This window comes from Solea senegalensis, linkage group LG1 (genome assembly GCF_019176455.1).
Source record: "Solea senegalensis isolate Sse05_10M linkage group LG1, IFAPA_SoseM_1, whole genome shotgun sequence".
Classification (NCBI taxonomy): Eukaryota; Metazoa; Chordata; class Actinopteri; order Pleuronectiformes; family Soleidae; genus Solea; species Solea senegalensis.
In genome coordinates, this window is record NC_058021.1 from 37,764,324 (window position 1) to 37,786,295 (window position 21,972).

The following is a 21,972-nucleotide window of genomic DNA, read 5'->3' on the forward strand; positions in this document are numbered from 1 at the left end:
TGCAAACGCCAATACAGTGAAACCTGTATTAAATCTAGGAATATTCTTGCTGTGGCACATCTAACGACTGCACCCCGCGCTACATATATCAGAGCAGCTTTAATTCAACACAAAAATATAATTCTCTGGAAATAGTGTACTGTACTGCATTCCCACAGCATGTGGCGACAGTGGTTTTCTGTGATGGATTACCAAGTTAAGTCTCTCAGGTCCCTCATTGTTGATACTTAGGATCCCTTTGTTCCTAATATACCTACATTTGTTTCTAATACAACTACATATGCAAAACAAATACAGATACAGTAGATTTTATGTGTGTTTGTTTGGATCTCCTCTACTGACCCGTAACATTTCAGAGGAACCTCAGCAACGGAAATAAATGTACGCATATGCTGTGTCTTGTGCAGATCCAACATACGACCTGAGAATGGCAACAACAACTTGCATGAGTTTCATATGCACACCTTTGACAAAATCACCTCCTGCAACTCCTGTCACATGCTGCTAAGGTAAGAGGCCAGTTATACTGTACACACACACAAAGACACCTTTTCCCTTCCAACTACTGCCAGGACTCCTTTTGAAAGACCACCTTCTTCTCCACTGGAGCCACATAATCTAATTGTCACTTCGGCTTCACCCCCTTCTTCCTTTGCACATGTGTCTTAGTTACATAACGTTCCTTTTGAATTTTCTGAATGATGCCGGCACAGAGAGGACTGCCCTCATGGTTCGTCTCACAGCAGGAGCGAGTGAGTGGTTTCACCTCCAGATGTCCGTCTGTCACACTTCGGCTCTTCCTCAAGGTGTTGCGCTGTGAATATACAGACGCGGGCGTTCACCACCGCCGTCTCAGGATATAGTTTGAAAAAAATAAGAATAGAGCAGTGGTGATTTCAAAAAAATCCTGCTTTTCATTATCTAACTGAGGATGTTCCTGATTATTTTGTTAAACCCCTTTGTTGTACTTAGGAAGAGCCATACTTGTACTTGTACTGAAAACAAAAGTACTTGAACGACAATCAAACTGAAACACATCATCTTACTAGCAAAGAGCAACAACTCCATGAGTCGCAAGTCTGGAGATGTACTCTTAATATTAATCTGTGAAAATCTCATTCTTCCCACTGTGTAGGATTTCTTTAGTGCTGTTATTAAGAGTCTACATCTTTTATATCTCAGGAACATTTACCAGTATCACCTCAAGCAAATGTACAACCTGTAATAAGATTTAAATCCGCGTGGTATGAGTTTCTGACTTGTGCAAAAACATACTAAACGTCTGAACCGGGCAACAACATGACTAAAGCTGCACGGTTTTCTCTGCAGTTAAACGGACAATTAGCTGGGGAGCCGAACAAAGTAGCTTCTCCTTCATTTCATTTTAATAAGGGCCCGTGAGATGGTGATGTAAATGAGACAGAAAACAGAGCTAAACACTGCTGTGTGCACACCAAGAATTTGGCTTTTTTTCTGAACGATATTAGCTGATATTTGTTCTTAAGTAGCTAGAAGTGAGAAGTAAGATTTTATCTCTGGTAAAAAAAAAAAAAATTGGTGAATTCTGCTGCTGGATTTAAACTCAGTCTTGGAGGATTTACCTGCGCTGAAACTAAGTTGAGTCTACAACTGCAGATTAAATGTTGAAGGATCACCAAAGTTACTGCAGCGCATGTAGTAATGCAGTATTGGCCAAAATCATTGAATCAGATGTATGAAAAAGAAAATAATGACATCTTGTAGGAGTTGTAAACCCCTATAAAGATGTAAATGCTTTACTAAAGTCAGACAAAGTGCTTTAAAGACATGTCCACCACCACCATCATATGTCAAGGACCATGTGATGGTCTAGTAAATGCATCAACCATAAAATCTTATTAACATTGTTCAAAAGTGGAAATAGATTGTATCAGACTGACATCAGTATTAATGGAAATTTAAGGTTGTAATATTGGTATTGGACACAAAAAAGTAGTCTAATACCACCTCGAGTGAACTATTCAGTCACTGTAAGAACATTTCACTCTAACCCACAGATGCCAGTGACATAATGATGACAAGTCATTCCCATGTGTCCATAAACACAACAAGTCTGTGGTTCTATCTGTTTCCAGTAGCTGTTCATGCCTGTTACTAAACTCTTAAACCGCCCGTCAACGTGCAGTGTTTCTCTAAGATGATTTTGATGCGTTTCGCTCCCGTTCTCTCTGCAGAGGCGTCTTCAACCAAGGCTACATGTGCTCCAAGTGTGGTCTAGGTGCCCATAAAGAATGCCTGGGCCGCTTTGGCTGCTGTGGAAAAACAGGTAACACACCCACGGCGACACACGCACACACATATATATATAAACCCAGTTTAGTCTCCAAAGTTATGACAGTCTTTGACTTTATTGCCCAGCCTTATATCAGTCACATCCAGTCTGCAACTAACAACCTGCATGCGAGATTTTGTCACGGAGACATTAAATCTAATTGTGTGAACAGCAACTTTTATAGCAGCATGAACATAATGACAGATGACACATAATTGCACATAAAACCTGATGTACGAGTGTCTCATGTGACTAATTAGGGCTGTGAGGGAGATTTTCTGCAGTGTGATTGATATTAGTGACATTTTGAAAAGGAAGTGCGAGAAAAGGGGAAAGAGAACATGAGGGAATCAGTGAGTTTGTTCTACATAGATAAGACGGGTAGACATGCTCTTATTCTTTCAGACCAAGGTCACACACGCGAGTATTCGATCAGCACTACAGATTTTCATTCAAAAAGCTCCCGTGCTTCCCTGGATGATTTCCACACTTCAGATCACCTAAAAGGCAAAGTCACTCTGCACCATTGCACGGATCCCCAAAGTTTAATAGTAGCTTTTCTGAGGAGTTTTTAGAAACTCCACTTTTTTTTTTTTTATCATGCCCCTATTGTGCAACTGTCATTCAGCACCTGATGCAGGAGCCCTGACAGCTCTGAGAGAAATGGAGGGAAAACTTCTGACTTGTGGAATGAAACCAGCTTAGCATGTCCTCCGTGCATGTGTGTGTGTGAGTGTGTGTGTGTGTGTGAGGGCGAGCATTAGGAGTTGAGAAACTAAATTCACACTTTCCGTTTGTGGAGCTTCTTCTACAGTAGGTTTTGAAAGTGCATGCTTGTGTTTTCGTAGCACAGTGCAGATTTTATTGTCACAGCCTTGCACACACTGTACCTATGAAACTGTGTGGCACTGTTGTGTGTGTGTGTGTGTGTTTGTATTCCCCATGGCAACCTGCCAGTTCCTGTTGGACCTGGCATCTGTCATGGTGCTGTCAGGTCACAGAGGCAATAACGCCACTGCCAGGCCCACCTGTGCACAGTGTGTACCTGAGTAGATTTTGGTGACACCAGCAGCAGGAGAGCACGGCTTTGTGAGGACCTGGGATGTCGGTTTGAATTCCCCCTCTCATTACTCCGCACAGTATTCATCCTCTGCAGGGGTGGGGGCCAAACAATTCAGTAACACACTTAAGTGTAGAACTGTTTTCAAAAGTAGCATCTGAAACTTCACCGTGCATCACCTATTACCAAAACACTGCAGCTTTGATCTCCTCCCAGCTTTTACTCGCTCTAAAACATTGATGCAAACACACAGATACATTAGATTTGTCTTTATATGGTGCTTTGATGAGTTGTATACCCATTCAGACTTCATTCACAAAATTTGGAGCTGTACGGAGCAGTGAACAGCAGCACCAGTAATTTGTTTTGCTGAAGCTGGCACTTGATTTGTTTTACATTCTGTTGACAGAGCGCATATTTTCAATATCAAAGCCAAAATTGTGATTGTGAAGTTGTACTGAATCTATTTTGAGCAAGTGCAATCCACCTCTGATTTCATGAATTCATACGTGTAGAAACTGTCTTGCTTCACTGGTGCTCTGTGCGCAGTGTGGGAAACAAAACACTGCCATACAGACAAACAAAGAGTCGTGTTGATGCTGAAAAAGCATCGTGCAAACTCCTGTGACAGTGGTTTGTACCGAACATGTGTTCACGTTTAAAAGTTACGCACCCCAGCTCCAACTTGTTAATGTTTAAAAGATACGTGCTGCAGCTTTAACTCGTAAACTTGCAAGTGGACGAGCGCAGCAAGGCAACTCTGTGCATCGCTGCACAGGCCTGTGTGTGTGTGTGTGTGTGTGCGTGAGTGTGTGTCAGAGATAAGCCATTGTTTGTCCGTATTTGTCTCTGTTATCAGCTGTCTTGCTGTGTGTTTGTGTAACGGGTCAAAGTTCACTGGAAGAACAACATGCCTGCTGAGGCGTGTGTTCATGTGTGCGCGCACACACACACACACGCACTGTATGTACAGTGACTCTCTGCCAGCTTGCGTGTGTGCAAGTATGTGTGTGTTTATGTAATTATGCTGTTTGCACAGGTACAGCAGTGTGTGTGTGTGTGTTTGTATGTGCGTAGGGGGGTGTAACCCATCCCTCAGGGAGCCAATGAAAGAAATTGTTGGAGCAAAAACCTCAGGTCTGCCCCCCCCTTACACCTCCCTCTCCACCTCTCTGCCTCGTTACCTCCTCTACGCCTGCTGTCAGGTAGTGGCAGCACAGCAAAACAAAGCGAGCCACGGTCAAACGCGAGCGTCCGACTTCAGCACTAATGAGGGAGTGCTGCTTTGTACCGACGGGTTTGTGCAAGTGTTTGCGTGCACCTGCTAACCCGCAATTCACTATGCCTGTTCTCAAACTTCTTTCAGATCCTGTCTCCATCAGAACTCAGGTGAGCTGCTCTGTGTGTGTGTGTGTGTTGACGTGTACACTGTCTGTCTTCTGTTCACTCCTTTTCCAAAGCTTTGTTGCACTTTGAAGACTCTTCTCTCCTGCAGCCACTTACAAAGGAGACTCCAATTGTTATTACCTGCTGCGGCCCACCTGGTTTTGCAAAAAAAAAAGAAAAAAACCCAGCATGAGTTGATTCGATTGCTTCTGAAATTGATTGGATTTGCTGCTGCACAAGTCCCCCAAATTAGGCAGAGCTTATGCTTGCAGACTAAGTGTTATGCCCATAACTGTGGCTGAAATTGCCGTATAGCACGTTTTTTAAAGCACATATCTAGTCTTATCAACAAAACTGGGTTCAAATAGAGTGTATCACTGTTACCCTTTGTTCATTTCTGCTGACAGGTACTGTGAAAATTCTCTCTGCTCAGCACTTTTTCTGCACAAAACTGTAACATAGTTTTTTTTTTTTTAAGTAGTAGAAACTTGTTGATCAGCTGTTCTGATGCAAGCGCCTCACATATACATTGTGTTGAGTTGTTGTTATTTTTTTAAAAGGCACAGTAGAAATTCTGATAACTGGAGCATCCTCTGCACGTTTTTTAAAGAACCTGTCAGAAGCTGCAAATAGATTTTTGCATTATGTACTAAAAAAATTGTCATTATCTGCTTTCCGCATCAGTGCATGTGACGGGTGTTTTGACTGTGTTGCGTGGTGTCACTCACGCCAGGCTTGCTGCATGCAAGTGGTGTTTACAGCGGCCTGCAAAACAAGGTTTACACAGTATGGATTCTGAGCTTGCACTAGCTTTGTTTATTAGTATGTTTGAGTCATGTTTGTGCACATACAGTGTATTTGGCTGTGCATGCCCACATCTGTGTCAGAGTGTCACTTTCTCTTGTTTGTTTATTTTTTCAGGGCAAAGATCGAGATGCAGGTGAGAAATCCTGAGCAGAACACCACACCAGATATTCTTGTTTCTTGCACACATGCAGCTTCTCTTCTTTTCATCACTGACAGTGATGTCTTGCTGATATAAAACAGATTAACAAACACTATCATGTCTAGTTGCAGGTCAGCTTTATTTCTTTTGCAAATTTAACAAAAATAATGAGTCACAAAATCAAGTCAAAGATGCATCTCATTGAGTTTGAATGACTCCAAAAACACAGGAACAGGAAAACTATTATTAACCTTTGACTGGAATTTCTTCTTAGTCCTCCACCTGTTGTTGTGGTACTTTACTTGCAGTGTTGTCTGTTATTTAATTTGACCCCATTTAAAAAAGATGTGCTGGATTGGCAGTTTCCAGCTGCCACTGTCAGGTTTGTCCTTCCTGGTATCTGCATGGGTATAGTAACTGTGCTCACTAAGACAGGGAAATTATATTATTACCTGCTTTTTAGCTGAGAGACAATCTGTTGTGATGAATTCTCATGTAAACAGTGGGAGTTACATTAAATCCCAAGTTAGAGGAAGTGTACAGTAAATACAGTACATTTCTGCTTCTTTGCCTTTGTTGCTATTTGCTTCATCTTGTGGCGGTGCGTGTGTATTCCTTATGTTGTAGGCACATAAATCTGTTTACACAGTCACATTATGGGGACTTGTCTTCCTTATGGAGACAAAAATCAAGTCCCCATCATGTAAATTACTGCATTTTAAACATGTTTTAAAGTTAGGCTGAGGTCAAGCTAGGGGTAGGTTAAGGTTGGGGTCAGGATTAGGATTAGGTCTGTAGTAATTATGGTTAAGATTAGTGTAAGTCTCCAGAAAAAGAATGTAAGTGAATGCAGTGTTCTCTGAAGTCACGGAAACCAGTGTATGTGTGTGTTCAAGGGCCTTTAATCTCTCATAAACCTGGTTTCAGAACTCATTTTTTCCACCCCTCCATCCATTATGCCGCAGAAAATCATTTTTGACTGAAGATGCATTAAAATCAATAGGCGTTTGATTGCCCCAGCTCAGGGTGTTTCATAATATTTTGACGCCGCGCTCTTTGTCTGTTTTCAAAGGTGCATTAACACATAGCTTGTCCTTGTGTGGATAGGAATGCAATCCTTGCTCCCAGGCTTCGATTCTCCACGGCCCTTGTGTCTTTTAGAAGTCCTATTCAGGCAAGCTAGCACATGTCAGACTGTCTCGCTGCTGCGGTGCTGGAACAGACCCTGAAAGAGAAGCCAGGCAGCTGTAGATGTGTTTGCTTTCACTACAGTGTTGTTGACTTGTCTATTATTTGCCTTTAGCTCCAGCCTTTTCTTCTTGCTCTTGCTCAGATTTCTCCCTTTTCTTGCATTGTATCCCTGCAACACGAATCAACATATGCTCGGCATGGGCGGGCGCTCGATAACAGATATATTGTAACTCAATTTCTGCAATTTCTCTGCAAATAATGGGGAGGGGGGGGGGTTGAAAATCAAATAGTGCAGGTGGAGGTCATTCCAGCAAACTGGTTCAGCTTGATTTAAATGCACTTCCTTTAGTGCCTGTGCAAACTCTTACGACAATGCAATATTTCACCCGTGGAGCAGTAGATTTCCATTAGTCTGTGTATGTATTCCAAATGTAGCTTAGAGAAAGGTGGAGCATATATAGCACATATTGTAGGATATATCTATATAGATTTAGGACCTTGACAAAATATTGTAGCCTATACTGAAACACAACAATATTATTTAGTTTCTGTTTTTCTTTGCCGTATAATGTTCTCATCAAATCTCAGAAAATAGAGCTGATTGTGCACGTTGTGCAGCAGTGAACAACGTCACTACTACTTATCTTCTATCTGTGAGCCTGATAACCAGCACTGCACCACAGTGCTATCTGTAACATGATAATGAAGAATGGGTCCAAATGATTACCAAGGGCAGCCCATAGGTGACAAGGGTGTTTGTGTGTGTGTGTGCATACACATTCACGTGCGATTATACATGTAAACGCCCTCTCATTACCACTTATAGTGTAATCCTGAATGCTTTAGTAAAGCTAAGACACACCTTCAGAATGACAGACGTGCACTTTTATATCCCTCTCTATAGGTCTCACAGATAGAGATTTGCAAGACTAGAGTGTTCCTCTTGTGCAACTCCTCTTCTTTTCTGCAACAAAGACGACACTTCAGCTGTCGTTCTGATTAAGATCTGTATTATGAAGCTTTTACTTTGACTAAAATTCACTGTAAAAATAAAAACCCAACCTCAAATGTACTGTTGAGAGAAAGCACTCAGAGAGTACACTCAGGTTTTCATATCTGGATCAACACTAAAAATCTGTTTAATAATTCCTTGGGCCATAACCTACATTCTAAGATGTCAGATGGACAAAAGCAGCCAAAGTCATGACCTTCTTGTTGGAAGTAGTTATTATAAAAACACAAATTAAACTGTCTCCACCAATTGTTCCTCGAAGAACGTCCTTAATTATAGGCTATAATCTAATAATAACACGGGATTAAGAAAAGTACAGTTCTGCGGTTTCGTTTATGTGATGTTTTACAGTAAATACTGAATCTTGATACGCACAGTGAGCTCAGACTGATTTTTAATCATAAAAGGCCACCTTAGTTGTGTTGTTGTGACTTCAACAGGAATGAACCCAGTCCCTCTTTCAGGTCTACCCAAGATGCTGGTGATCAGGAACTACTTCGGTGTGCCGAGCCCCACTTCTGGCCCGGCGCTCAGCATCCAGACGGGTGACATCATAGAACTGATCTGCGCCGACCTTCACAGCCCCTGGTGGCAGGTCAGATGTCACATTATCTCTTCATCACACGTTACACAAGACCAACAAATAGATTTACTATATTTAAAACCCTCACTCCCTTCACTGTATATGCAGAATCTGTAGGCGAGGGACAGGAATTCGGGGCCTGAAGCCGTCTTGTTTTCCATTTTTAGTTCGACCTTTAACATTTGAAGAACATTATTGGCTGTTGCCCCTAGAGGCGTGTTGTCATCAGATGATAGCCAGTGGGCTCTGAGATTGGCTGGTTGGGGTCAGACCTTCCTTATCTCTCTAAGATATCTTAGACGTCATACAGGAGGTGTGTTGTTTGATTTAGCGAGCATTAACTGACGCGCGACGGGATACACTTTAAAAGAGGTATGATGCCTTCTGCGTAGGTCACTCATAATTAGAATAAAAGTCTAATAGCTTAGAAAAATGCCATTGTATTTACATGATCTGGTGCTTGTATCCATACAGTAAATGTGTAAACCAACACATCTCACAATACTTAATAAAAAAACAGATAAAAGTGTGAAAAAGAAATTCAATTAACCCTGTGTAAAAGCTTCACTGGAGGCAGCCACAGCCCCGCAGTCAGCAAACATTCAATATCCATCTCTTTTGTCGCCAGCAGAGCGTAATCATTTCTGTTCTGGGCTTGCGTGACAAATAGAATCGATCACTGTAATTTCATTTCATTCAACAGCAGCCATCTGTTCACTCTGTCACCGTTAGCATCCATAATCATTATCACACTCTTAGCAAAGGATGCGGCAGAAAGCACAACTTCTCACTGATAACAAGACCCGGAGCGGCGGGGAACGCCAGAGTGGTGACCGCCAATCCAGCAAAAAGGGGAAATCAAACGGACTCGTGACGGTGTGTGAAAATACGACCCCTGAACTCCTTTCCTTTTTATTCTACTAAAAGGTTCTTAAAACAACTTAAAGGGATGGATGATTATCATTTTTATTCTTTTGACTGAAAGACGCCAGGCAGCAGCAGTTAAATACTGTAGTGTGTGTTTAATAAAACAAATAATAGTATCTGTGTCATGAGCCATGAGTTCGTCTGAGCTGAAGGAAAATATAATATGTTAAAAGCTGCCTTTTTAATCTCAGGGCAGTTTTATTTATGTGATTTTGTTTTCTTTTATTTTTTAATGTATTCATACTTCCTCAGTGTGGGCACACCACACTCGCCCCAGGTCATGAGTCATCGTTTAATTATTTATTTATTGAATCTGAGTAGTTAAATGTGGGTGAATGTACGCAATGCTTCTTCTTCTGATGATGATGATGATGATGATGAATGTATTAATGTGTTAAGAATTTGAGGCCTGTCATTGACGTGTAATGTGTTATTTTATTTTAGACAAGATAAGAAATTGACATTGTTACAGCAGCAAAGACAGTAAAGGTAAAGATAATAAATAATGCATTACCCCAAAAAGATAGACGACAGTATGGTCTTGATATTTACAGTATAAATATGTATAAGTATATCGCACATAGGTGGGTTTTATATTTGTGTCCTAACAAAAAATTGCACACTGAGAGAGAGGACATTTAATAGCGTTTTCTGGGACTGGCAACACTGCCAAAGAAGCTTACAAATTTAAATTTTAATGCAATGTTATTTTTACGAACACCCTCAAGATATTTATTACATATCAAAAGTATGAAATTTTTTTTTTTTTTTTAATAACCACGTCTTCTCTGAGTATAGGAGACACCTGCTGTTGCGTCCATGACTGAATTATTATCCCATATAAATTAAACATGTTGTCTCAGGAGGAGGTAACTTCTCTTTCTAAGGCTCCAGAAAACACCTGTTCATTTTGGACCGAGTTTCCCCAGTGTTGATAATTCCAGGTGCTTTATCACAGGAGTAATAAGGAACTTATGCCTTTTCTCTTTTCCTGCCAGTATTTATGTCTACAACAGTGAACCAAGGACTATGCGTTTGTCAGCCAAATAGACGTAACACAATTATCTTTCTGGTTACAGGGCAAAATCCTGTCGACGAAAGAGGTTGGCTTCTTCCCAAGCGATGCTGTGAAGCCTTGCCCATGTGTAAGCAGCACTTCCTTGTACTTCTTCCCTCTTGGCCCGCAGATACAGCTAGTGCTGATCCACACGTATTTAGTACCGATGTAGTAATGGTTGCTTGGAATGAAAAGAAAAACAGCCGACGGGTTTTTAATGTTCCGAACACAAGGAACTTGGCTGCTTTTATGAGATAAAGGTGGCTGATTTTCTAATTCACTTTATCAATGAGAAGCAAAGAACTGAAGCATGTGGGAACAAGCAGTACTTTATGTGAGTTGAATTGGAAAGATGGTTTATATATATATATATATATATATATATATATATATATATATATATATATATATATATATATATAAAAGGCTTCCTCTCACCACTGCCTTATCGTGTTCCATTTAGCGAAATAAAATGCAGACTCTGTCCAGCTGCTTCATAAATATGAGGCCACCAATAAAAAGCAATGGCTGTAATCACCTTGTCTACAGCGTCATAAAGATAAGAACAGCATTTAGCTTTTTTTATTGAGGTCGTACAGAGGAAAGGCACCTGTTCTGTTTGAGAGCCAGACAGTGTTGTTCAGAACCGCTGCCAAGCACACGATGTTACTGCAGTGATGTGAAGCCGTACTGACTAGACACGTCCTGAAAACAACAAAAGCATCGTCACATGTTTTTTCGTTTTTTTTTTGCTTAATTCACTTTTATTTTCTTCTACAGGTTCCGAAGCCTGTTGATTACTCATCTCAACCCTGGTACGTTCTCCTGAGCTGCTTCCTTACCCTTAAACCTTTTGGCACCAAGAGCACATTATCTGTTTTCCGGCCTTTTTCCTCATGGTTGATATATATACAGACAGTGATGGACCTGTTTATATTAAATATGAATTAACCCTTAGAACACAGAGGCTGCTTTTTTCCATTACTATGTTTAATCATACAGTATATACAGAGGCCAAAAGAATGTGAAATATGGTGTCTTATATCCTTATTTTCAGCACAACCTGTAGACAATCTGATAAAAAAAAAAAGTACTCAAAATGTTTAAAATCTGATTGAATTTGTGACATTTGGAAATTATGTAACAGTTCAAAGTTTGCTTGGCACAAAAATAAAAGAAAAAAACGGTGAATTTTACTGCACAATTATTGCTACTTTATATCACTACTAAAAATTTGATATAAAATATAAATCATAACTTTGACTCAACAACACATTTTGTAAAGTCTGAATATGTGACCTATAAACACACTTATATTGATTATTCCCACAGGGATTTATCAAGGGTGCACAGATATGTGCCGTGTGAGCACTAAGGGTTAAATACTGATGTGTTCGAGGCAGATATTGTTTCCTCCTCTTCCTCCTTAATGCTCCTGTTGTCTGCTGGGTGGTAGGTTTGCGGGGCCCATGGAGAGGCTCCAGGCAGAGGCAGAGCTCATCAACAGAGTCAACAGCACTTACTTGGTCCGCCATCGCAGCAGAGAGTACACAGAGTACGCCGTCAGCATAAAGTAAGTCAGTTCTATCTAGCACGTCCTATATTAAAATGACATGAACCTGGAAATGAACTTGATGTTTGGAGTATATAATGAATTGATTTCCCCTAAAGAAAGAAATAACAGATTATCATTTGCCTGAACAACTTGATTTCGTATCCGAGGGATTTTCATTTGATGTAACTGTGACCACATTTATTGTTCTTCCTTTTTTTTTTTTTTACTCCCGTCTGATGTAATCATCGCGAGCCTTCAGATTAACCACAGTATTGACCAGATGTAACTCCCAGACATACAGCAGTACTTGACTAAGCCAGTTACAGTTCATTTGCAGAATGATGTGCTTTTCCTCTGAGGGGCTGAGTCTGTGGTCAACCACAGTGACGTGTGTGTGTGTTCGTGTGAAACTGACAGAACCAAATGCTTTCATGGGTCTGACCTCAGAGCAGCCATCTTGATCTTGGTAATGAGGAGCTAACAAAGTGTACTTGACCGTACCAATGTAACTCGGCTCTTTAGTCAATATAATTGGTGTCATTGTAAATGCAGGGAGGAACAGGAAAACAGTATCAAAGCTGAAAGTAGTGTCTGTGTGTGTGTGTGACCATAGGAAATAATAAATAAAAAATAAAAAAATCCCATAAGCGTGAGAGCCTTTGTAGTTTTGGGAACAACATTCACAAAAGTATTACTCATGAAAAGGAAAAAGTCCTCTGGCACAACTCCTTATTTCTCTCAGTGGAGCAGGTGGAGAATTGTGTTCAAATAGCCAAGAGACCACAGTTCTGTATCAATTGGAGGCAACTTCCTGGGCAGCTCTGACCACACAGAGTCTAACAAATGCTTTGAACAAGATGGTCACATCATTACTGAGACAAAGCACTGTCTCATACACCCTTAAACTGTTGCTGTTTACTAGATAAACCACAAAAAAAAAACAAAAAACTCAGTGTTTTTAGGCTTTTTATCACAACAAGAAGCTTGCTGGTTGGAATCCCAGTTTGACCTAGGGCCTTTCGGTGCGATGTTTCCACATTCTCCCCGTGTGCAACATGTTTGTCTCTGTATTTTGGCACTTTGACGAACTGTTGACCTGTACAGGGTGTACCCCGCATCTCATCCCCGCCTCTCCCCCCCGCCTCTCACCCTATGTCAGCCGGGATTGTCTCCTTGTGGAGGATAAAGCGGTAGATAATAAATGAGTGAATGAATGTGCAGTCTCTGTCTCGCCAAAAGTGAGATGAGTAGACAACGCTGTTTGAGATAAATATGAAGCCACAGCCAAGAGAATATTAAGCATAAAGTCTTAATAGGCAAAAAATAAATTGCTAAAAAATGTAAATCCCTCAAAACTCACGATTAAACATGTCACATTTTGCGTGTATAATAGTTATGTGTGTCTGCATTGTCATTGTTCAAAGAGTTTATTTTCATATGCACAGTAAGAAAAACATGTTTCTCTGTGCAATGAAATTCTTTCTTGCTGTCCACACAAATGCCGAGATAAAAGTCAAAGAAAGAGATAAATAGTTAAAGTAATAAAATAATACACAATAAAGTATATAGTGTGCATGTTGACATGATCACGATAACTTATAACTGCATTATTAATCTTAACTCTAGTACAATAATAGCGACACAGATAACAGCTGGCTGGTGCAGTCAGGACACAGTTACACAATCACTGAATGTAAAACAGTATGTTTCTATAGACGTCCACACCCTGACCACAGCAAAACAAGCCAAACAAACACACACACAGACATTTTTCTGCTGACAACACATCATTCATGTGTCACAAACCTTTGGGACTCTATGCATTACACCAACCGCCGAGCTCTCCGTGGGAGCCAGGAGCCAGTGAGGGCCTGGCGCCGATCGATGCCGGTGATCAGGGAGGGAAATTACACTCATAACTTATTCACTGGTTCACAGGTACAACAACGACGTGAAGCACATAAAGATCCTAACCAAGGACGGCTGCTTCTACATTGCAGAGAACAAGAAGTTCAGGAGCATAATTGTGAGTTTTTTTATATATATATTTTATATTCCGCCCCTGCAGTTCATAAATAAATCATCATGTTTGCTTAATGAAGTGTCAAAACCTGAATTTTATTTCAGCTGTGTGCACAAAAATAGCTGTGATTAGAGATGTGTTTATACTGGCCCGAGGGCTTGAACATTACAGTTAAGTCCAGCACGTATTGGAGAGGTTTACCACTCTTATTTATGTCAGAACTGTATTTTCTGTATGTCTCAGATGTGTAGGAGTGTATTTGAATATCAAATGTGGAACCATGACTGTATTTTTTACGGGTAGTTTCCGTTTAGAAAATCAGAAAACCTGATCACAAACTCACTCGCACATGAACTAAAAACCTTTAAAACATCTTTCATGCAGCACGCAATTGTTTTGCACACAGCAACAGGTGCTGCAGTGTTTATAGACTCCACTTTTGAAGCTGAGCTGGTGCCTCTTTGACTTGACAGTGTGTTAATGAAACATCTGTTTACGAACAACATGTCTTCTATCTTTTCAAACATAACTTGAAATAACTATGTATGTGTGTTTCCATCCAGGAGCTGATTGAATACTACAAACACCACTCCCTGAGAGAAGGATTCAGGAGTCTGGACACCACGCTACAGTTTCCATACTTGGAAACTGAGAACGCCGCTGTGCACCGACTCAACCGGTCAGGAGGCAACAGTGAGTAAAAAAAAACTCCTCAGGAGTTGATAATAGAAATAACCACCCATTTACTGGTCATGTATATGATTAAGGAGAGGTTAAAATTGTTATTTTACTCATGAGTACCAATCAAAACTAAACAGAATGTGCCACAATGACACCATTCTTCAGATTTAAAGGTCCAGATTGGAACATTTGGGAGGGATTAATGGCATTTAATGGATTAATTGCAAAAAAACATTCAAATTCAACATTCAGTGCATTGCAGTTGCAGCAAAATAGTTAGTCTAACCCTAATTTAGTCAGGAAACTTGTACCTTGGCTGCAGAACATTTTGTTCTCATCATCCAATATTCTTTCATTTATAATACTGATCAACAGCTTTGTCTAAAATGTCAAAAAAACATGTGAAAAATTGCCCAAAACAAACTCATTTGTGCCCCAAAACCCAAAGGTCAGTGAAAAGCATCTCATTCAAAAGCTGGAAACATTATTTTTTTTTTTTTGCTCGTGATGATTAACTATTGATTTCTTTCCTGATTAATTGTTCTGGCTTTTGCCAGGACACACAGACCTCACCTAAATTAATCCTAATCAGCATCAGCTGATCGTCCGTGCTCCTCGCGACCTTTAACCTGTACCCAGCTCCACCCATTCCTCCAGACTCTCATCTCTCTTTTTTCCCCCGCTCTGCTGTTAATCACTGGAAGAATCGCCGCACGGCCTGGAACGAGTTCCCTCCATATTTGTTGAAATGGGTTGCGTCTCCTCTGATACTAATTGTCTTTGACTCGGCTGTCAAACGGAGGTTGTTGAAGCCACTAAGCATGTTATTAGATGTGATGAGTCTGTCTCCCATGTTCACCGACGATCAGATTGATCCAGGTTCCAGGGGAGTGACACGATCTAGTCGAACCTTCAACGAGTTAGGATCATTTCTAAAGTGATTTGTAGACGCTTCGTTTCAGCCGAGTGGGAGTTACAGCGAATTCTGTGCAATGCCATCATTAGTAGTTTCTGCTTCAGTTTAACATTTCAATGTGATGTTTGATTTGAACAAGTGGAGGCTTAAAATATACTTTATTTAGTTGCTTAGTCATTTAGTTGTTGGGATTGCCGAATCAGCATTTCCAACTATTGTTTTTGTGTTATCTATATCTAAAGCTGCTATTTTTGTTTGTTTGGTTGTTGTTTTTGTGGTCACTATTAAGTCCTACATTTGCAAGTTTAATTCCAACATTTTTTGCGATGTGGATCATACCTTTTAGAGTGCCATTACCTTTAGGATATTGAGGATTAGGATATAAATTCGATATTTATTTAATAGATTGGCAGGATAAAGCGGTAGATGGATGGATGTAATATGTTTGTGTAACATAATGATAATAATAATAATGATGATAATAATAATAATAATAATAATAATAACAATAATAATAATAATAATAATAATAATAATGATGTCTTTTGGGTGCCTTTCATTATAGTGAAGGTCACCTTACAGTACACGGTTAAAGGAGTAGCAAAGTACAATACAAATAAATCAATAAAACACAAGCAATAAAATTACAACATTCAAAACAACAAGAAAGCTAAAAAGAATCAATGTACTTTAGTAGTTTACTATAATAGTGTGTAACTTTAGTATTAGTATTAATAACCATTAGTAATGTGATGCATTTTTTAAAATTGTATTGAATTTCATCTCGTTAGAATGTCTCACAATGATGATTAAAAAAAATTGTAGTACTACTGCACAAGAACATTTATTACAAACACGCATTCCTTGACAATGAAAGCAAAATATTGTCCTTTGCATCGTCGTCTTGCCACAAACATAATTTCCCATTGTAGAAAGTTTTTACCACGGCACAACACAAAGTTGTTGGAGGACGCTGTCTGTGTTGATGCTGAGGCGAGACTGAACTTCCTCACCCGAAGACACAGCTGCCGTCGCTTCAACACTTTCCGATCGGCACAGCTTCCGTGCATGTTTTGTAGTTGCAGTGCACTGATGATTGTTTACGCGTGCAGCTGTTTTTCCCTTTTTCAACTCTGCGTGAGTTTGTCAGTCATCAGCTCAGAGAACCTGGTTCCTCTCAACATTTCGGTGTCGGACACGTGGCTGAATGAGAGGGAACGCGACGTCCAGTCCCTTTTACTCAAACACGTGTGAGACGTGTCGGGATCTAGTATAATTAATCAGCGGCAGGTAACACGACACAGAGAACTGTCAAACTTCCAAAACTAAACTGTATATCATTTAGGTGTAAATTCATCATTAAACCATCTTGGCTCGTCTTGTACTGTCAAATAGGAACAACAGCGGAGGGGAAAAAAACAAACAAACATTTGATTGTCTGCCTCCTGCAATAGTGGAGCGGACAGTGTTGTTTTGCCAAGGTTTGTCAATGTTTGAAGAAATGCCAAAAGAATGAGGTATGAAACCCACTGTGACAGCCACGCAAGGCCCATCCGTTGATTTCTGGAAAGTATGAGTAATAACAATCAGAGGCTAAATGTGGTTTCATTTCAACCTTGTATGCCACTGTGTGCATTGGAAAAAAAAAAAAAGTCCAGACTTGTTCATGATCATGTTCCAAGCAGGGAAACAAAAGTGAACAGATTGTACAGAGATGTGTGGTCGTTCTAGTGGAGGCATGTTGTTCAAACTCTTGCTTCACAACAAAAAGTCGAGATGGCGCCGGTCCAAATCGGGTTTGTCCTCGCGTGGTGCTGAGTCTTGTGGGCAAACCCCTCCCAGTGTGCGGGCTTCATTCTTCTCTCTTTCACTTTGAAATGACTCGTTTGTTCTGATTTCAATCCTCCTCCACCACTGCAGGACGACTGCTAATTACGCTTTTTTTGTGTGTGTGTGTGTGTGTGTGTGTGTGTGTGTGTTCTGCTGAAGGAAAAAAAAACAGTTTGATCACGTTTGACTGATGCAAGAACTACAATAGCAACAGTGTTTGTCCAAAATATGGACGATTATGTCCATACCCATTGAGCTGCCGCACTAATAACGTGAGTGGTGTTGACTGAGCGTCAGTATGTGCAGCCTCTGTGTGATCGCTGAAGACCAGCTCACATTGAGGATTCTGGAGTCGTCCCACAAATCAGATTTAGCAAAAATGAAGCATGTAAAATGCAGCTGGTGTTTTGGTGGCTGTTTGAAGTGGAGGGCGATCTCGCTTCATATTGCTCATACCTTGACACCATTAGGGGTTGCTGAGCTGTCTCTCACTGCACTGATTAGTATTCATTTTACAAAACCACTGGAGCTCTGCTCCTCTCGCAGCATATCAATAACCCAGACCTGTGAACTTGCCAGCAGTATTGTTGGGAGCGGCACATTTCTCAAAAAAAAAAAAGGTTTGGGCATTTATCTGCCTTTGTGGCGATTAGATTTTCTATCCCCAGTATCCCCTGAGCAGGGCTCGGTTTAGGAACTTTAGAATGGGATGCTTCATTGAGACTCAGTTTGAAAGTCAAGTGTGAATATGCGTACAATATGCTGGACTGGTGTTTTTTTTATTTATCATTTCAAACACTATTTTTTATATGGCATTAAATTGTAAATAACTGCCAGATTAAGTTAAGATATTCTTGAAAAATTGGCCAAAGCACTTACTCGCAGGACATTTCCTGGTTTAAAGTTAAAATAAGAAAACAAAGGTCCAGACAGACATTTTGAGGCTTAGGTGTTATTTATAAAAGCAAAAAAACAAACTTGCTGCACATTGTGGTACATCATTTGCAGTCTCTCTCTCTGCCGTCTCACTGGCATTCACAAACGAAACCATATATTCCCATTGAATGTATCCTGTAAACGTCTGTTTCTGCTCAAGTAACGCTGCGACTGAGCGGAACCATTTTCAGCATCCGCAGGCTCACATGACTGCACCACATTGGCCGTGTTGACATCCCAAAATAATCTGAAAGAGATGGCAAAGTGAGTGCCTCGCTTTCTGCGTTCGTACCTGAAGCGTTTGTTGATATATGTGACTCCAAGACATCGCATTAACTTCTGTCTGCCACTGTCGCTAGAAAATCCTGGAAAACTGTGTATTTGTCACAAGTTGTTTGTGTGTGTGTGTGTGTGTAGAGAAATGTGCCGAGTCGACATACTGCAGGATGATTGTCTTTATGAATACGCAAACAGACAGATCTATTCCCTCTGCTGTTGTTGTGAACACACTGCATTTAAATACATTTAAAGTGAAGATGTCGCTCTTAATGATGCTGACATCCTTCTGGCAAATTAGAGACAATGTGTGACATTACTGCATGTTTCAACTGTGGTGGGGATTTGTTCAGCATCAGCTCACTTTTCAGTACCAGGACACAAGTTTATGGTGATAAATAGTATAAGATATAGCAATACGTTCTTAAAATATTACTACTGTGCCACGCCACGTCTTTATTTACAACTCACTTTTTGTGTTTGTTTGCGAAAAAAACACTTTCTGTGCAACAGATCAATTATCTACTGAAGAGATTTTTTGAAAGAAAGTAAAAAAAATCAAATAAAACAGCGTGAGTTCTGAGATTAAGCTGTTATTGCACAGTCAAAACACACAGTAATAATTGAATAACTTTTTCTTAGAAAAAGGGGCAGAAGCACATTTTTTGACAATTCTACAGCCATAAAATCTAAATAAATCCAGACGGCCTGGTTATAATCATGGTCATTAGAGGGTTTAATTCAGAGGTCTGAGAAAAAGATCAGACTTCTGAGATTAAAGGCAGAATTATGTGAAGAAAATCTGAGATTAAAGAAAGAGTCAGAATTATGAGATGACAGTCCGAATTATGAGAAGAAGGTCGGATTTCTGAGATCAAAGAAAAAGTCAGAATTCAGAGAAAAAAATGTCAGAATTCTGAGGAAGAAAAGTCGAAATTATGAGTAAAAGTCAGAATTATGACTTTATTCTCAGAATCCATGCTGTGTTATTTATTTTTTCTTTCTTTAAATTTCAATCACAGGTAGATCTCACTAAATACAGAGCTAACATGTGGCCACATTCCTGAGCTGCATGAATGCAATCTGTCCTCAGGACACGTTAGAGTCAGCCTCTTATCAGCACCCATACACGACATTCACGCTTTTTGAATGATTAAAACGTATTTGATGTTGCAGCAGGAGGAGCTCCTCCTGTCCTGTACACATAATGTCTACAGGACAGGAGGAGCTCCTCCTGTCCTGTAGACATTATGTGTACAGTCAAAGATAAAAAAAAAACATTGTTTTGTTCTTTTGCAATGACGTCAGTGTGTATTTGATGTGAACGGTCGTACTTCACAACGGACAGATGCATTCTTAGAACACAGGATTTATACTTCATCAAACTGCAACAGGGTAAAAATGCTGATATTTTTGATTTTCAAAATGTTTTTTTCTCCTTTGCTTCTCTCTTCTCCCCCCATCACCCTCATCCCCTACCTCACACACACACACCTCTTCGCTCCCTGCCTGGCCCCGCCCTGCCATAGCCCCATTGCTGTGCGGCATCTCTTTTGTAACTCCTGCCGGCTACAGCTTTGTACCTCCTTCCTCTGCTCCCTTCTGGTCAGGTACAGGTATCACTTCTCTCTCTCTCTTCCCTCTCTCCCCCTCTCCCCCTCTCTCTCGCTGCCTGCTCTCTGTCACCGCATTTCTTCTTTCTTCCCTTGCTTTCATGTCGAAGGCTGTTTAGCATGCTGGCCACGGCTCAGTGCTTTCACATCGTCACCTGAATCTCAGAGAGGCACCATCTCAACTTTTCCCATCACACAATTTCGCTTCTTCCATAGTTACTGTCACTCTGTGTCGAGAGCAGGAACTTGTTTATTGTTATAACGCATGGACGTGAGTTTGTGTGTGTGCGTGTATAGTTTTGCATGTCATGTTTTATGTTTGTTGAGTGTCTGTCATTAAAAGTAAAGATGGACATGTCCACTTACACAGACGGGAGATATTCTATGGTCGGCCTGTAAAGGTCTGACATTTCATTATCTTTGAATTTAGCCCCGTCTGACTCACCAGTCAGGAAGAAAGACAGCAGGGCAGCATGGAGCAGTGGTAACGAACTAACCCACGCCACATCTGTCTCCTCGACATGATGTCCAGTCAAACACACACACACACACAAGGAAAATTCTATAGTGGCTATAATCCCCTGTAGCAACTGGACCTTATATTTGTCTTTTTCATCTGAGGCAAGAGAATGAAATTGGGCAGAAAGAATACAGTTTCTCATATTTTAGAACAAATAAAGTGGTTTAAACAAGCTACAATATCTACAGTTTTACTAAGTTCAATGGATCTAAACCACAAACAGTGTAAATTTATGAAGTTTTCTTTACACGTGGAGAAATGGGTGTTTTAGGTGTTTTATTGTTGTCTATTGTTTCTCAGCAGTTCTTCACCTTCTTATCTCTCTTTTACGCCCTCTTTCTCCTCCAGTGTTTACCCCCAAAGTGATCGGTGTGGCGATAGCGCGGTACGACTTCAGCTCGCGTGACACCCGCGAGCTCTCGCTGCAGGAGGGCGACGTGGTGAAGATCTACACAAAGTCGGGAGCCAACGGCTGGTGGAGGGGCGAGGTCAACGGCAGGGTGAGTGGAAATCTGTCTCGCGTTAAAAAGCCTAGAAACGTTTATCAGTGGTGTTTTCATCCTGGTTTTAGAGGATTTAGAGGATTTAACCTGTGTTGTATATACTCAATTCAAACCCAATATCAATTGCGTGAGGCAAGAGGCGGTGTACACCGTGGACATGTCGCCAGTCCATCGCAGGGTCAACATATAGACACAAACAGTCATTCAATATCCAGGTTTTAATTGTAGGGAAGTTAGTGTTTGCATGTTCCTGTGCTTCAGTAATGCATCTGTGAGTGTGTTTGGAGAATCGCTGTGTTAAACGAAGAAGCTTTTCTCTTTTTAGCGAGCCTGATGTGTGTGTTGACGCAGCACTGAAGGCAAAAAAAACAACTAATCACTGTGTGTAGAAACTGTTGAGTGCTGTTTGTGTCTCTTTAGTGCCTTTAAGCGGGAAAAACAACTGGCACAAATAGCTGGAAAAACAGTCGTCTCAGTCTTTCTCTGCACACCACCATCTCAGTTCAAAGAAATACCCGGGTATCACAATAAATACTCAAATCAAAAGATAAAGCAGACTCTGTTGTTCTGGACTTTTTCATCATTGTGTGTTTTTCACCTTCTTTGAGAGCAGATTATTGGTTTAGATCAGCAGCATCTCACAAAT

At 40.5% G+C, this 21,972-nt stretch overlaps 1 protein-coding gene across 2 annotated transcripts in view; it reads left to right on the top strand.

The window, feature by feature from the left end:
* LOC122770797 (guanine nucleotide exchange factor VAV3) overlaps positions 1-21,972 on the top strand; it is an 85,961-nt gene that overhangs the window by 62,435 nt on the left and 1,554 nt on the right. The window contains exons 16-27 of one of the 2 annotated variants that reach the window (XM_044027916.1): positions 408-509; positions 2,214-2,305; positions 4,738-4,760; positions 5,679-5,697; positions 8,371-8,501; positions 10,496-10,561; positions 11,254-11,288; positions 11,930-12,046; positions 13,967-14,054; positions 14,615-14,744; positions 20,220-20,300; positions 21,172-21,323. In XM_044027916.1, coding sequence (XP_043883851.1) covers positions 408-509; positions 2,214-2,305; positions 4,738-4,760; positions 5,679-5,697; positions 8,371-8,501; positions 10,496-10,561; positions 11,254-11,288; positions 11,930-12,046; positions 13,967-14,054; positions 14,615-14,744; positions 20,220-20,300; positions 21,172-21,323 — 1,036 coding nt within the window. The remainder of the gene's footprint in view (positions 1-407; positions 510-2,213; positions 2,306-4,737; positions 4,761-5,678; positions 5,698-8,370; positions 8,502-10,495; positions 10,562-11,253; positions 11,289-11,929; positions 12,047-13,966; positions 14,055-14,614; positions 14,745-20,219; positions 20,301-21,171; positions 21,324-21,972) is intronic. The other variant, XM_044027925.1, reaches the window with a different exon arrangement.